The sequence below is a fragment of the Papio anubis genome, chromosome 4, assembly GCF_008728515.1.
Source record: "Papio anubis isolate 15944 chromosome 4, Panubis1.0, whole genome shotgun sequence".
NCBI lineage: Eukaryota > Metazoa > Chordata > Mammalia > Primates > Cercopithecidae > Papio > Papio anubis.
In genome coordinates, this window is record NC_044979.1 from 21,014,579 (window position 1) to 21,030,328 (window position 15,750).

The following is a 15,750-nucleotide window of genomic DNA, read 5'->3' on the forward strand; positions in this document are numbered from 1 at the left end:
AGAGGGATGGAAAAAATTCATTTGCCAAATCTGTGGCCACATGTCATGTACTTAAGGCTGAAATATTCCAAATTTGGCACAGTGGCTGCAAATAGAATACACTGGGTTGAATTTGTGATATTCAGGCACCATTCTCCAGTCTCTGTCTGGTTTTATAGGATCTCAGCTGGTGAGTTAAATGGGGATATGTTGGAGTACACCACCTCTGCCTCCTGCCTCTATTAGTCTTTAAGGGTGGCCCTTAGATAATTTTGGAAACATAAACACAGTACTATTGCCAGCACTTTCAAAATTAATATAAATATAATACCTATTCCTTCTTAAGAATGTGACATTGATTTTGATTTAGTTATGGCTAAAAGGATGGTTTGAAGGTTTCACTTGGGCTTCCTCTTACATAACAGACTAAGAAATCAGTCTAAGGGTTGTGCCAGTTTCCACATCTGTTCACTCCACTTATACAATTGAGGACAAAGGAAATTAATACTGATGGATTTGTGGGACCAGTAGACTCTCTGAAAACCAGCCCTGGTCTAGGACTCCTGCCTTTTTTTTTTTCCGAGACGGAGTTTCGCTCTTGTTGCCCAGGCTGGAGTGCAATGGTGTGATCGTGGCTCACGGCAACCTCCACCTTCCAGGTTCAAACGATTCTCCTGCCTCAGCTGCCCAAGCAGCTGGGATTATGGGCATGTGCCACTGAACCCGGCTAATTTTGTATTTTTAGTAGAGACAGGGTTTCTCCATGTTGGTCAGTCTGGTCTTAAACTCCCAGCCTCAGGTGATCTGCCTACCTCGGCCTCCCAAAGTGCTGGGATTACAGGCGTTAGCCACTGCACCTGGCTGGACTCCTGCTTTTTGCTTGTTTGTTTAACTGGGCCTCGTGTTTGTTTGTTTGTTTGTTTGTTTGTTTGAGATAGAGTCTTGTTCTGTCGCCCAGGCTGGAGTGCAGTGGCATGATCTCGGCTCACTACAGCCTCTGCTCCCTGGGTTCAAGCAATTCTCCTGCCTCCACCTCCTGAGTAGCTGGGACTACAGGCATGCACCACCACAACTGGCTAATTTTTTTGTATGTTTAGTAGAGACGAGATTTCACCATGTTGACCAGGATGGTCTTGATCTCCTGACCTCGTGATCTGCCTGCCTCAGCCTCTCAAAATGCTGGGATTACAGGTGTGAGCCACCATGCCCAGCCTGTATTGGTATTTTCATAGGGGACCATTAGATATCTGGGCTGCTTCATACCCAGGGTATACGTGTCAACTTGTACACTTGTCCATTAGTCTTTAGAATATTTGGACATTTCTCTCTCTTCTCAGCATACAACTACCCAAGTTAATGGATGTAGGTCCTTTTAATTAAAGACCAGAAAAGTGTTACCATAGACTCTTGATGTGTTGTTGTAAGATTCTTCTCCTGGGGACTTACCCTCTCCTTCAATCAGTGGATTCTGTGTTTGAAAACTGGCTTAGGTCGAGAAACAGAGCAAAAGATTGTGACTTTTTATTGCAACGTCATCCCTCATCTCTCTTGATTATCCATTCTTGATGTCTTCTGATTCTATTAATTGAGGAATATCTCTTTCATCTGATAATCCATCTTTCTTGTAGGCATGTCATGCTATGTTAACCATTTCCATAGCTCTCTAGGTCAAGTCCGCTTGGCTGCAACTTCAATCTTGCAATAAGTGCCTTTACTTTGTTTTGGTGGTTTAGTGCTGCCTTAGAGTCCATATTATTTTAGAATTCTATAATTCCAGTTACTGTCAGAGTGCCCAATCTGTAAGGTGTTTCCTAGCATTGGAGCTAACCTACGAGGGAGAGCCACCTCTGAACTTCCAACAATGTTGGTGCTCTTCTCACCAGCACATTTCTTACTGCTTTGGTAAACGGAGCGTCCTTTGGGCCTCTGGCAGATCATAGTCAACTGATGGGCTTTTCAGCTGTACCTAATATAGCAGCTTTAGCTTGCCTAGTTCTGAGATTTGGTTTGCTTCTTCCTCTGTCACTGCAATTCAGACATTTCTACTTCACTTAACATGGGTCAGTTATTTTGTTCAAGTTTTCAAAAGCCACCCTAGTGTTATCATCATCTTCTAGGGTTCTTGATAATGTGTTAAATCCTCTATTATAGGTGAGTGCTCCTACAATGCAAAATTATCTAATTCTAAGTTCTGCCCTTTTTCATTCTTCACCCTCAGGATCCAGTTCCCCCACACTTTCCCATTCCTGCTAGTACATATTGATTAGGTCCTGCAGTTAGTTCTTTTGAGATGTAGTTTTTTTTCACTCTTAGCAGCCTCTTCACCTTCTCTGATCAGGCACATTGCTCTGCAAAGATTATTAGATCATTTGAGATACTACTGGGAAGAGTAGATGTAGTAAAACCCTAAAGTGAAGTCAGAACTATTTCCAGAGAGCAGACTCTTTTCTCCGTCTAAGGCATATCTTACATGCTAATGTCACCTTGACATAAATTCATGAAGCAAGGAGGGGCGCAATCTGAGTAATTCTGGGAAATTTTAAAGTCTCCTTCTCAGTTGTCTGGGAGCTAGTGTAGTGAAAGAGTCTATGTTTACACAAAAAGGAAGTGTACATAATTCTACTGGCAGAAGAGCGTTTTCCGCAATCAACAAGCTAAGCGTAAACAGTAAAGACAATTATTTCCTGTAATGTCACACCATCGGCAAGATTATATGTTAGGTGGCTTAACTGATTTGTCATTGGTAACTCTGTTGACATCAATCCTATCTTTCAAAAATATTTAAATTATTTTAACTAGTCTTTTTTTTTTTTTTTTTTTTTAAAAAAAAAAAACCCTGCTTGGTGAATATTATTAGCATTAAAACGATAATTTTTATTGGTACGGTTATGAGTTAATCAGAGGTGGAAATTAACTTTCATGGATCAGCATTATCATAATGATAGCTGGTTGCCTCACTAAGATAATACTTTCATAAAAGAAACCTTCCTGGTGTTCTAGGACAAAGATGTAAACCCAACAGGTGAAGGCTCATATATAATTTTGGCCTTATTGAATATAGCACTAACTATCTGAACAAAATATTTTTGTCCTAGAATCAGGATAGTCATAGCAATATGAAATATAAATATCATAGCTAAAGAGAGTTACTGTAAATTACAATGTAAATCAGTTGCGGTTGTTATAGGTGTCTGTCTCAATTCCACGGTCTTGGGTTAAGTTGTCTGCTTCCACGAAGGCATCTGCTTCTGAAATGAAGATGTCGTGGAAGTTATGCCTTAGTTGTTTCATGCAGCATGGCACATTTGTGGTAAGAGTTGTTACGTTGTACTGAGAATCTTGTGCCTTAAATTTTTGATGTTTTTCCCCAGAAGACTGAATGATCTATAGCTTGTAGCAGGAGCCTTCAGATAAATGAATGGAAAAAGCAAAACCTTTCTCAGGATGATGAGGTTGATTGGCTTGGATTAATAATATATTGTGATTACCAACAATATTAGAATGGAGGAATTTAGAATACGGGGGTAATAAAATGTCAATATATGGGCATAAATCCTTGATTCCCCTGGAACAGGAAGATATTATAGACAGTGAGGGCACTGAAAACCTTCAGTCTTTTATTAATGCTGTAAGAGATATTGTAATTAAATCCAAGAGATAAGCATTTAGATTTTTCAGAGATGATTCTAATAAAGTAACTACCTAGATTCACCTAATTTGCAGCACTGTCAGAAATTATAAAGACATTGTTTATTATAATCCAATATAGATGAATATATATGTTTACATTTTGAAGATCTTAAATATTTATAACAATTTTGAGACTAGTAAAATTTGTATAGAAAATTTAGATAAGTTAGGTTTTCTTTTTTCTGAGACAGAGTCTTGCTCTGTCACCCAGTCTAGAGTGCAGTGGCGAGATCTCAGCTCACTGCAAACTCCACCTCCTGGGTTTATGCCATTCTCCTGCCTCAGCCTCCCGAGTAGCTGGGACTACAGGTGCCCGCCACCTCGCCTGGCTAGTTTTTTGTGTTTTTTAGTAGAGACGGGGTTTCATCATGTTAGCCAGGATGGTCTCGATCTCCTGACCTCGTGATCCGCCCGTCTCGGCCTCCCAAAGTGCTGAGATTACAGGCTTGAGCCACCGTGCCCGGCCAACTTAGGTTTTCTATGAGTAAATAAACCCTAGTTTTGCAAAATCTAGAATATTATGTTACCATTTTTACACTGTGAGAAAACTATGGAAAAGGCATATTATCAAATCAGCCTAATTTTCAAGGATTCACGTTAGTCACATTACCAGGCACGGGTACACGTATCAGTGGAAAACTGGGCTGAATAATTTGTTCAAGGAAAAGGCCAATAATTTGTGTATGTATTAGGGAGTTGGCTTATGGTGGGTTTTGCTAGTTAAAAACTGAAGGCTACACTCTGGATAACAATCTGGACAAGACAGATGTAGTCCATAAGTCAGTAGATAGTTGGTTAAAACAAATGCCATTTTTTAACCAGCAAAAAAAGTTTTCAGTTAGGTTGGTGTGGGTCTGTACCTGGGTCATGTGAAGGTCTCAGTTGCTTAACTACTTCCACTGGTGGAACGCCCAAACATCACAGTTGTTTGTCAATTTTGGAGGGTTGGAAGTGGTTACGTTGAAACACCACAACCAGTCTGAGGTCTTCTAGCAAAGTGAAAATGGAAAAATGTTCTTGACACTAGTGTGTACCAAATCACTATGTTATTGCTATCCCATAGGATACCTTTATATGTGGTCCAACAGTTTCATTTAAAAATTTTCATTTTATTTTGCTAGAAATTTAACTTTGCCATTAGTTAAACTTAAGATAAACATTTTAGAGATGAAATATAAAATATGTAAAAGTACTTTTTTCAAAAATCATAGGAAGTATTTGTGCAAAAATGTTTGGAGTTCTGTGTTTTAAGATAAATATTAATGAAAGCAAATTGAGTCAGTCTTATTTTATAATTCCGTGGGTTTGTCCCTTGTAATACTTTATGAGCCTTGGACATGCTAGTAGATATGGAGAGGTTTATTTTGTTGTTTAAAGTTTTGGAGGCAGGAAGAATATCAACTCTTGTGTTGGATCAAATCAAATAGGGAATCAGCCTATGGTCAGAATATTCTCTCACCCTAAACAAAATTAAATACAGAAATAATGAAATAAATTCGGCTTATTTTAAGTCAAGCCCTTTTTTTACTGGTTTCAGCCAAAGCTGTAAAACTGAGTGCCATTTGGTACCTGCCTTAGATGGCAGAAGAAGTCAGAAGGCAACAAAGCTTTAGCACTCAATAAACCTGGTTTAAACTTTATTCCAAAGGTTAAGTTTGATTGAAAAATCCCAAAGAACAAAAAAAGACCTAATTCCTCAATGTTCTTGGTATTTTCGGTTCTGAAGTCAGTTGGATCCAAAGCATCTGACCTCCCATCACTATTTTCCTCTTTGACAGTGCTGAACTAAACAGCTCTTAAAAATCATAGAGTCAGTTGAAATTCAGTCAGGGCATCTGTCAGTACCATAATAGCAGATTTGGGCCAACATTTAAAAATGAGCAATTTGGAATCTTGTTCATTTTGGCATGCTGAGAGCCTGGCCAAAGTCTTCCCATAGCAGGTGGTTTAGTGGGAACTTGGTTCGTGAAGGCTCTGATGTGCTTCTATTTATATCTCTGTGTTAGATGATAAGCCTGAAGCTATGGTTGCTGTGAGTCTGCCAGACAAGAATCTAAAACAAAGCACAGAGTTGATTACCACTGGGCTCATTGCCAAGGGTCCTGCCACAATACTGCATAAGTGTAGTGCCCAGTGCCCCAATTGTGATTGGCCTTATTGTTTGTTTCTGGTGTCGGTCTAGCTGTCAGTACCACAATGGATTGTATCTGTTCTCTCCCAGAAACCAGACGGCTAATATTTAGTGGTGAGGTGGAGCTAGATACACTCACCCTGTATCATTGAGTAGAGCATCACTTAGTCACATATTAGACACCAGAAAGCTTTCTCAGCGAGATGGTGGAAGAGGTTCCTGTTCATAGATCTTAGCAATAAAAGCACTCCTTAATTTTATATAAACACACATTAAATACATACATAAGTAAAGTGTTACAAAGATTTTTAAATGCATGGCCTTATTTGATGCTTGTAACCACTTAGTGTTGTAGGAGAGGTTTCTATTATCATTCTCATTTTCACATGAAAGAGGAAGTTAGAAGAGTTAAGCGATTTGCCTAAGATCACTCAGCCAACAAGAAGATCCAAGAATGATTCTGAGCTTTGCCATCTCTCCTCAGCTTTTGTTTGATGCACAGCCATCTGATATCTAAGTGGAGAGAACGGTGGCCTGGTGATTGCATTTAAGACTTATAATGATAAATTTAAAACCGTAACATTTAGCAGACCTCTAGTTGTGGCTACTACTGCTGTCGTGCCACAAATTCTAGTGTATTGATTTTTATCCATGCAGCATTTTAATATTGTGGACTTAAAAATAAACATTAGAATCCTACCGTCTTTGCAGTGTCTGTAGGGGTTAGTTTTTTTGCCTGGAAGGATGCTGTGAGGAAATATATTTTCAGGTGGTTTGGGTAAGGCTTATAATGTCTGGATAGCATGAAGTTGGTAATCAGATCATGATGGAATAGCAGCAAACTTTTTTGTTCAATTAATCAGAAAATATCATGGCATGCCTATGATGTTCAAAGAACTATGCCAAGTTGCTAAGAACTATACAAGGACTGACTGCCTTCAAAGAACTTACAGTTACATTGGAGAGATAATACATGTGTATACAAAATAACCAGCCACATAGGGAAGCTATTTATAATGGCAAGGGTAGGTACGAGGCAAGGCAAGTCTGTAGGAGGAGAGATGACAGTGAGTTGAGGTGATTTTGGGAGACTCTTGTAGATTTTTTAGTGGAAGCCAAATTTAGATACTGTATATGAAATGGGGGTAGGTTTCTAGATGGTATGTTGGGAATGAAGAAACAGCCATATATAAAGAAATAGAACAATAAAAGAATAAAACATATTGTGGATATGAGTAGACCTGTCTCACTCTGGACAGGAGTTTATAATACAAAGGAGTGGAAGATAGATGTCAGAAAATTGATGGGAAGATTATGGGTGGCCCTGAATACCTGCATGAAGAGCTTATTCTGCTAATCTGTAAGGAAAGAAGTGTCATTCAAGTATTTTGAATGGGAGGCAGAAACTTAGAAAGCATCATTTTACCTGGTGGCAGTGTCCAGGATAGAGTGTGGAATAAAGGGAGAAACAGACTATCAGTGGAGGGACAAGTTAGAAAATGGAGCAAAAATCTGGATGGGAGGTGACCATCAGCAGAGCGTGATACCAGGCTGGACAGAGGCACTCGGGTCTCAACCCGGCTTCTGCGGCTGTTTTCTTTCTTCACACAGTAGCCACAAAGTGTCGCTGTAGCCTTTTTTTGCTTCCTGAAAAATGGCTTGGGGGATGACGAGGAGCTTTTCAAATGGCTGCAATGTGAAGTCATTTCTGCAGTTTTGGTGCTATCTTATTTCGTATTGAACAGTTTAGCATCATCTTTGAAAAGACCTGCGTACCCAACCCTTTGGCCCTCTACACTCTGTGTCTTCTTGTAAGTTGTTCTCTTTAGGCAGTTGCAACTCTCAGGTGTTGGGGACTGTGGGGGCTGTTGCTGGCCCTGTAGTAGTAAACACACGGACATCAAACTGCAGTACTTAAGTTCGCGTGTGTGTGTGTGTGTGTGTGTGTGTGTGTCAGAAGCACTTTTTTTTTTTTCTTGGGAAAAGATACTGTCATTGACAGAAGAAGAAATAGCAAGAGTCGTTATCTGGGAGGAGAGGAGCATATCAGGGGTCCTCAGGACCGCCCCAGGTTCAGTGATTCACTAGGAGGACTCACAGGACTCAGTCTGTAGTGCTAACATCTATGGTTTATTACAACACAAGAATACAAAATAAAATCAACAAAGGGAAGGGCTCATGGCACAAAGTCTGGAGGAGGCCAGGCACAAGCTTCCAAGAGTTCTCTCCCAGGGGAATCACACAGGATGTGCCTAATTGAAACACATGTGGAAGGAATATTGGACTCAGTGTCCAGGGTTTTTATTGAGGCTTTTTTACATAAGCACCCTCTGCATTGCACATAATAAAATTCCAGACTTCCAGAAGGACAGAAGATATTCAGCATAAACTACAATTGTTTGCACAAAAAGTTTCTTTTCTTTTTTTAAAAAAATTTTATTCTAGAGACAAGGTCTTACTGTGTTGCCTAGGCCAGTCACAAACTCTTGGGCTCAAGCCATCTACCTACTTCAGCATCCCAAAGTGCTGGAATTACAGGTGTGAGCCACCATGTCCCACCTGTGCAAACAGTTTAGGCCCAATGAGACACTCTTAACTGTGCTGACAATTGGAGAAACCTTCCTGAAATCCAAGTTCCCAGATGCCAACCAAGGGCCAACCTTGCAAGCAGCCTTTCTTTACTTTTTAAAAATTTTTTATTTTATTATTATTTTTTTTGAGATGGAGTCTTGCTCTGTCACCCAGGCTGGAGGGCAGTAGCACGATTTCGGCTCACTGCCACTTCCAACTCTTGGGTTCAAGCAATTCTCCTGACTCAGCCTTCTAAGTAGCTAGGATTACAGGCGCCTGCCACCAAGCCCAGCTAACTTTTCTATTTTTAGTAGTGACGAGGTTTCCCCATGTTGGTCAGGCTGGTCTTGAACTCCTGACCTCAGGCGATCCACCTGCCTCAGCCTTCCAAAGTGCTGGAATTACAGGCATGAGCCACCACACCCAGCTGCAAGCAGCCTTTCTAAGAAGTCTGATTTGCTATGTTAACTCTTTTCTGCACAGGGAGTGATAATACCACTTAGGTTTTTGAGAAGGAGGTATTGATGGATACAATTTTCAAAACCCAGGAGAGTCTGATCTTAAGGTCATGTCTCTGGAAGTGGTAATTGAGGTTGGAGCAAAAGTAGTGAAACCAGTCCTGGTCGTCTGTCCACATACAGAAGACTGGAGAGGTAGAAGAGAACTGGGACGGTGTATCAGGAAATCAAGAGAGGAGAGAGGTTCAAAAGGAGGAAATGCTTGGTAGTATATAAAGTACTGCAGATGGGCAGGGATTATGGGCACTGAAGAATGCCATGGGGACATCATTTAGTAATGTTGTAATGGATTTTCAACTTAAAATTATCTGTACACATTAAGTCAGACTTATTTAGCCAGTGCCTTGAATAGCTTTCCTGCCCATCACATCTTTCTGTTTTCTTTGGATCACCTTACAAAAGCTCTGTTTTAACATTTTTTATTGTGGCTTCGAATTTTTTGTTTGGGTTTAGATTTCACAGGCAGAGGGAAATGGATGAGCTTTGGGAAGGCTAAAAAAATTCTTTGTGTAATACTACTTATTTATCTCCGGCCATTATTTAGGGACAGCAGCAGCCGAAAATCACCTCTTCTTGATGGAAAAGTAATTCAGTTTGTTCCTTTAAGAGGATTGGGTTTACCATTTCATTGATTTCATCATTGCTTCCTGGTAAAGAATAAAAATTAAAAGCTGCTTGTTTTGAGTAGAGACATCTCAAGGGGCTTATGAAAATGTCTGAATTTGCTACTACACCCTTGGACTTCTCCAAGACCCTGAGTTCCAGTTATTGTCTCTGAAATTTCATTTTTTTTTTCTGGGTTCTCAGACGCTAAAGGTGTATAGAGCCTCTAACATGAATGATTTTTGTTATACAAGACCATGTGAACCAATAGTGGCTTTTCCTTTGGTTGTAATAAAAATATATCAGAACTATATTTATTTTTTCAAAAACCTCGTTTTGTGTGTTTGACTTTGTAGTAGTTTGTAGTAGTGGGCTAGGAAATACCAGCACTTCCCCTCTCTCTCACTCGAAATGCTTCGGGAATAGAAAATCATCACAGGCAGAAAGTGGAGAGTGTGGTGCTCAATGTGGCATTTGCAGTTCTACTTCCCTCCAGTGGTGGGTGACAGTTCTGGCCTTATTCACGTCATTGCACTTCAGGAGGGCAAATGTGTGCTGTAACTGAGTTGGTTTTAAATTCTCTGTCTCTTGTCCTAATATCCCAGGGCTTCCAGCAAAAGTTCTCCTTCCACAGTAAAGAGATTGTGGCTATCAGCTGTTCCTGGTGCAAGCAGGCGGTAAGTTTGGGATGAAATAAAGCAATGTGGGCTCATGTTTTGTCGGAATACACTTATGTCATTATTTGAGTTCCTCCTTGGAAGTAGAAGGCATTCCTAATTTAATGTATTGCTTTTCTCATATAGGATCCTTGGAGGAAGAAAGACAGATTGAAACTATAGAACGATAGCATAGATGAACTGGGATACACTAGAGAGATAAATTAACTTCTGTATTTTATATACATTGAAGCTTGGGGTCAAAGACTAGAAAATCCTCCCCTAATTCTAACACTGGGACTAGAATTGAGGACTTCTTACTCCACATTTTCCCCCCAGTGCCTCTATATTGTTGAGAACTCCTCCTATATAGGAAGGTGCAACATTAGAAGCAAAGCAATGTACGACATATGAGGTCCCTCCAACACGGGTGGACACGAATCCTGGCTCTTCTGGTTTTAATGTTTAAAGTGCATGACTTTTTATTTTGGGGCTAAGTGTGAGGATAAGAAGAGTGGTTCTTGTATGCTTTTTTAGGTTTGGATGTTGTCTGTATGCTCACTGAAATGTAGCTCTTTCTTACATTTTAACATATATATTCATTAGGATCTGATGGTAACGTCCCTATTTACTTTTCTTCAATCTACCTTTTCCCCCACTTTATTTAGAGCCTAATTCCTCTGTCTGTACCAGATGCTACATTTTCTTATTTGTTTGTAACCGTGTACCTGTGCACCTGTTCTTTCTTTTACCAGATAACATATAGTCTAACCCAGGTGTTGGCAGACTGCAGCTCATAGGCCAAGTCTGGCTGCCATCTATTTTTGTAAATAAAATTTCATTGGAATGCAGCCATGCCCAGTTATTTATATATTGTCTGTGGCTGCTTTTTCATTTATGTGTTGTCTATAGATACTTTTGTGCTACAATGGCAAAGCTGAGTAATTGCAACAGAGGTGGATGGTCCCATAAACCTAAAATATTTACTCCCTGTGCCTTTATAGAAAAAGTTTGCTGATGCCTGCTGTAATTTCTCAATCTCCCTATTCTTTTGAATAAGTTGGAATATATAACCCCTTCATTGCACAGGGGACCTGCAAAGGAAAGGCTGTGGTGTCTTGGTGAGGTTAAAGGATTGCAGAAAACCCATGCCACTACACACATCATGCTAAACACAGGCCATGGGGCTGGAACAGACGTATTTTGTTGAAACATATGAAATTGACATATTGTGGGTCAAAACCATTTAAATTTTGGCAGTTCCATATAGTTCAAACTAATAATATCTCTAGCCCCTACATGTCAGAAGAACCTGCCGTCACTAGATAGAGACTCAGTGGTCTGGAAAGCTCAGTGTCACTGCATCACAATCCTGCAACATTTTTTATTCCTGGCATTTTCTTTCACTTTCAGTTAGTTGTTGCATAAGTAATCATTGCACATCTGTTCAAGAATGTGTGCACAACTCTAAGGCCATCCTAGATCTTGAATGAAACTCTTTACCAGCAAGGCAATATCTCCATTTGCGGTGCAGGGGTTCCCAGTGCTGCTATCTTCGCTCCTGGTTCTTCCGATCTGGTGAGACCCCACTGGTGGGGCAGCCTTCTGGGCAGCAGTGTGCTCAGATCGGCTGCATCTGCTCCTGCCCTGTGCAGCTACCCGGCTGTAGTGAGATGGTCTATCCAGATTCAGTTAATTTGGAAACTCAATCTCACTTTACAATGAACATGTGTGCTCTCTATTAATCTGTAGTCCAACTGAATCACTACAAAGGACAACTTTCACCTGACCATTGTGGTAGAGCTTTGGTCAGTTCCACATATCTTTGAATTTCCCAGTTTCCCACATTGTAGAGGGCGATTTTCGTAGGGACGATAGACACAAAAGATTTGAACACAAATTACAGTGGTGATATGTTTTCACAGTCCAGGTGAACCCCTTCTAGGATATTTGATGTCAGACAAGCAAATAAATATGTGACCCTTTATGGTACAGGAGAAAGAATATGGGGTTTGGGACCTGGATTTCCAGGGATGTGGTTTTGATTCCATCATTTAAAAACTGTGCAATCTTGGATGTACCTCTGAGTCTCTAGAGTGGAGATTACTCAAGTATTCATTGAAGACTTGACATAGGCAGTCTCTGCGATCCCTAACATTTTAGAAATGCAGTGGTCATACATTTGAGGGTTTATTTGAATTGCCAAGAAGAAAAAGCAGTTTTTAAAGAAGGTATTCAAATGTTAATAATATTTCTCTGGTACATTTGTTTGCAGATCATAAATAACTGGTGGCAGACAGAATTATTAATTATTTTATCAGTATTTTATACACAACTGCTTGATTAGTAATTAGCCACAGGATCATAGCAGATCTTGAAGACATGAAGACATGAAAACAAAAACCTCTCTAATGTTATGTAATGTAATTAGAGTGACCATATTTGCCAGATTTTTTTGGAGACGGTCCTAATTTGTGTTTGTGTTTTCAGCATAATTATTATCAGTGATACTTTTTACTTTTAACATTGTTGCAGTTAAAATGCTAAATTATGTAGTTAGGTGAAGTCTAATCTAAGAAGAAACTGAGGTTAAATTTTTAAAATCACTATGATTAAAATTTAAGGCCTATAATTATTGCATAATGTTGATTTTAGTTTTCTTTTTCAGAAAAATAAATGTTACTACACACCACTATCACATTATAGTCACACAAAAGATGGTTGAAAACTTGACTGACCTAAGGTCACCAGTCTGAGTGTCACTGTTGGGGTATAGAATTAAGACCCTTATACTGTGGTATTGTTTCGAGCATTAGCCTACATTTACTTCCTTTCAAAAGCAAAAATCACTTTAGACTTGCCAAGAGTAATAGGGTCATTGTATATTTTTTAGCAGTCCCAGACAAACCCAATAGAAATGATCTCTTTGTACTTTGTTACTTCTGGGATTTTCAACTCTGTAGAACAGACATCATACTTCTTTCCTGCCCTCTCTAAACTGGAAAGACAACCTGGGAGGGTTCATATCTATGATAGGGAAAGGAAAGGCAGGTGGTAGGCATTGCCTTTCTGTCTGTTCATTTCCTTCTCAACGTTATCTTAAATCAACCAAGTCCATGGCCAGTACAGGTCAAGGGAAGTGTGTGTGAAAATTTTGTGCAAAATCAGGATTAATAGAACCCTCCAAGACTCTAAAACTTTTATGTAAATATTCCATGCAACAATTAGAAAGTTTTAGCAGGCTTCATCCGGCTAGACTGATTTCTTGTTATCAATGTTATAAGTTTGTAAACCGGAATAAATTTGAAATCTGGTTTCTAAGCTCCTGGGGCTGGCTGGGTTGTGATGAGGAAAGCATGTCCTCAGTGTGTGTCTGTGTGTGCATGTGTGCATGCATATGTATTTTTGTGCATGTAATGAGTGTGTGTGTGTGCGCGTGTACATATTTATCCCTTCTTGCCGCAGCATTACTCTTTGACCAGAATTGTTTACTGGCCTATTTTTCTCTTTAGTTTCACAATAAGGTGACCTGCTTCATGCTGCATCACATTGAAGAACCCTGCTCCCTGGGGGCTCATGCTGCTGTTATTGTCCCACCCACTTGGATCATTAAGGTGAAGAAACCTCAGGTAACTGCCAGGACTCTGGTGCTGCTGGGCCAGTGCAGAGAAAAATGAACTGCTGCTTTGTGCTTTTCTCCCCAGACTAGTCTTTGGGTTCCTATGACCTTTGTTCACTATCCCCAAGGCCCTGTGCTTAGCTTCCACAGTTCATCCCATTGGCCCATCTCTTTCCCCGTGTTGGGCTCTCTCATGGAATCAACCTCCGCATCCTAATGAATTCAAAGTTCTAGAGCAGAAATGTTGCCTCCTCATTCATGTGCTAATGATGTTCTCTTTGATAGGTGCTCTTCCAAGTTTCACTGAGTACTAGTGGTGGGTACAGCTGATGCTTATACTACTCTGTTCTCTTCCAGCCTGGGCATCCCCAGAGGGTCAATATGAGGGCAAACTGTGCAGGCTTCATGGTTTGGTTAATATTCCTGCCACTTCCAACCTGGAAGGCAGACCATGAGTCATGACCTTCCTGAATACACAGGCCTGCTTAGAGCATGACATTTTTTTTTTCTTAAGGCAAAGTAGAATTTATTCTCTTAATATCTAATCTCATTCTGTGTTCTCCCCAGTGCACTTCCTGTCCCTGTGAGTCTCCACCTCAGTATTCAGGGACAACTTAGTGGTTTCTTGACAAGATCATAATCCTTGAAATAAAATGTTTCTGCCTTTGTACTATACATCCTTGACAGTCAGTTAGCTTCAAGTTATGGGATGGCAGATTTTTAATGCTATGGGAAGAAAGACTGTACCTCCCTTAGGGTGCAGGTACTTTAGGAAGTCTTATCAAATGCAATACCTTTAAATGACATGGTAGCCCTACTTCCTGTGGTCTCCAGACTCATCACGTAATTCATTCTTGTTGACTCAGGTTTATTTAAAAACTGGTGGATCTGGGATACTGTTTTGCTTTGTGTATTTTATATAAAGTTTAGACTCTGTTGATGAGTAATGTTTAGGAATAAAATTATAGTCTATGGAAGCCCTTGGGATATTTATTTCCAGAGGCAAGTATAGTATCTACATATTAAAAAATGAGGAGCCTAGTGCTTCATTTTATATTTTAGAACCAAATGCCATGATATGTTAAATGAGTTGCCCAAGGTGATAAAACAAATTAAATATAGTATTGCTATTTGAAATTCAAGTGTACTAAATTCCAGTTTTTATTTTTAAATCTCTTTAACATTTCTTCTTTTAAATTTTTTTCTAAAATTTGGTAATCTCTCCAAGTCTTTACATTAAACATTCATTCAGTGAAATCCACATCCTTCCATTGAAAACCTCGATTGTATCAGGAAGGCTAGTTTAGTAGGCATTGCGATAAAATACATGATCCTTACTCTTGAGAATCTTGTTTTGAAGGGGAAACTTCATGAAGAAGATAGGTTTTGTTCTGCTTTGTAAAAATGGGTGAGATTTAGGTCTGTGGAGTAGAGAGTGAGTAGCAGGCAGGAGAATGGCACACAGGCACAAGTACTGTGTCCAAAATTATATCTGTGGAACTGTGAGTCTAGTTTGACCAAAGTACAGGGTTTATGCAGAGGGTGTGTGGGAGATGAACACACAATTGCTCAGGCCTGACTGTGGAGGGGTTTTTTTATTTTTAATAACCGTGAACTTTATGCTGAAGTAGCAGAGTTCCTTTTAAGCGAGGAGTGATAGAGTAAGTTATATATATATTATATATATATATAAAATATATATTATATATATATATATAGTATTTTAGAAAGAAACAAGTAGCAAGAGTGTGTAGAATAGCCTAGTGGTGTGGGAATTTGGAAGTCTGCGGACACACCAGTTAGGAAAATCAGGAGATAATACCAGTTTGTAGGGAAATTGTGAAGTTTACTTTTCTAAACCTTAAGAAACCCTTTTTTAATGGAAATTTTCAAGCAAATGAAGAAAGAGAAAGATTATAATGAATCCTCTAGCCATAAACTTTTCTGCCATTCTTTTTCATTTGTCTCCTGCCACGTCATGTT

The 15,750-nt window shown here is 39.5% G+C and overlaps 1 protein-coding gene across 12 annotated transcripts in view; it reads left to right on the plus strand.

Moving 5' to 3' along the window:
• Positions 1 to 15,750, plus strand: part of DGKI (diacylglycerol kinase iota) — a 459,603-nt gene that overhangs the window by 214,882 nt on the left and 228,971 nt on the right. For 8 of the 12 annotated variants that reach the window (XM_017957197.3, XM_017957194.3, XM_031665135.1 and 5 more), the window contains exons 7-8: positions 10,098 to 10,169; positions 13,661 to 13,777. In XM_017957197.3, coding sequence (XP_017812686.1) covers positions 10,098 to 10,169; positions 13,661 to 13,777 — 189 coding nt within the window. Of the gene's footprint in view, positions 1 to 10,097; positions 10,170 to 10,754; positions 10,764 to 13,660; positions 13,778 to 15,750 lie in introns of all 12 variants that reach the window. The other 4 variants (XM_017957195.3, XM_017957196.3, XM_009203926.4 and 1 more) reach the window with 2 other exon arrangements.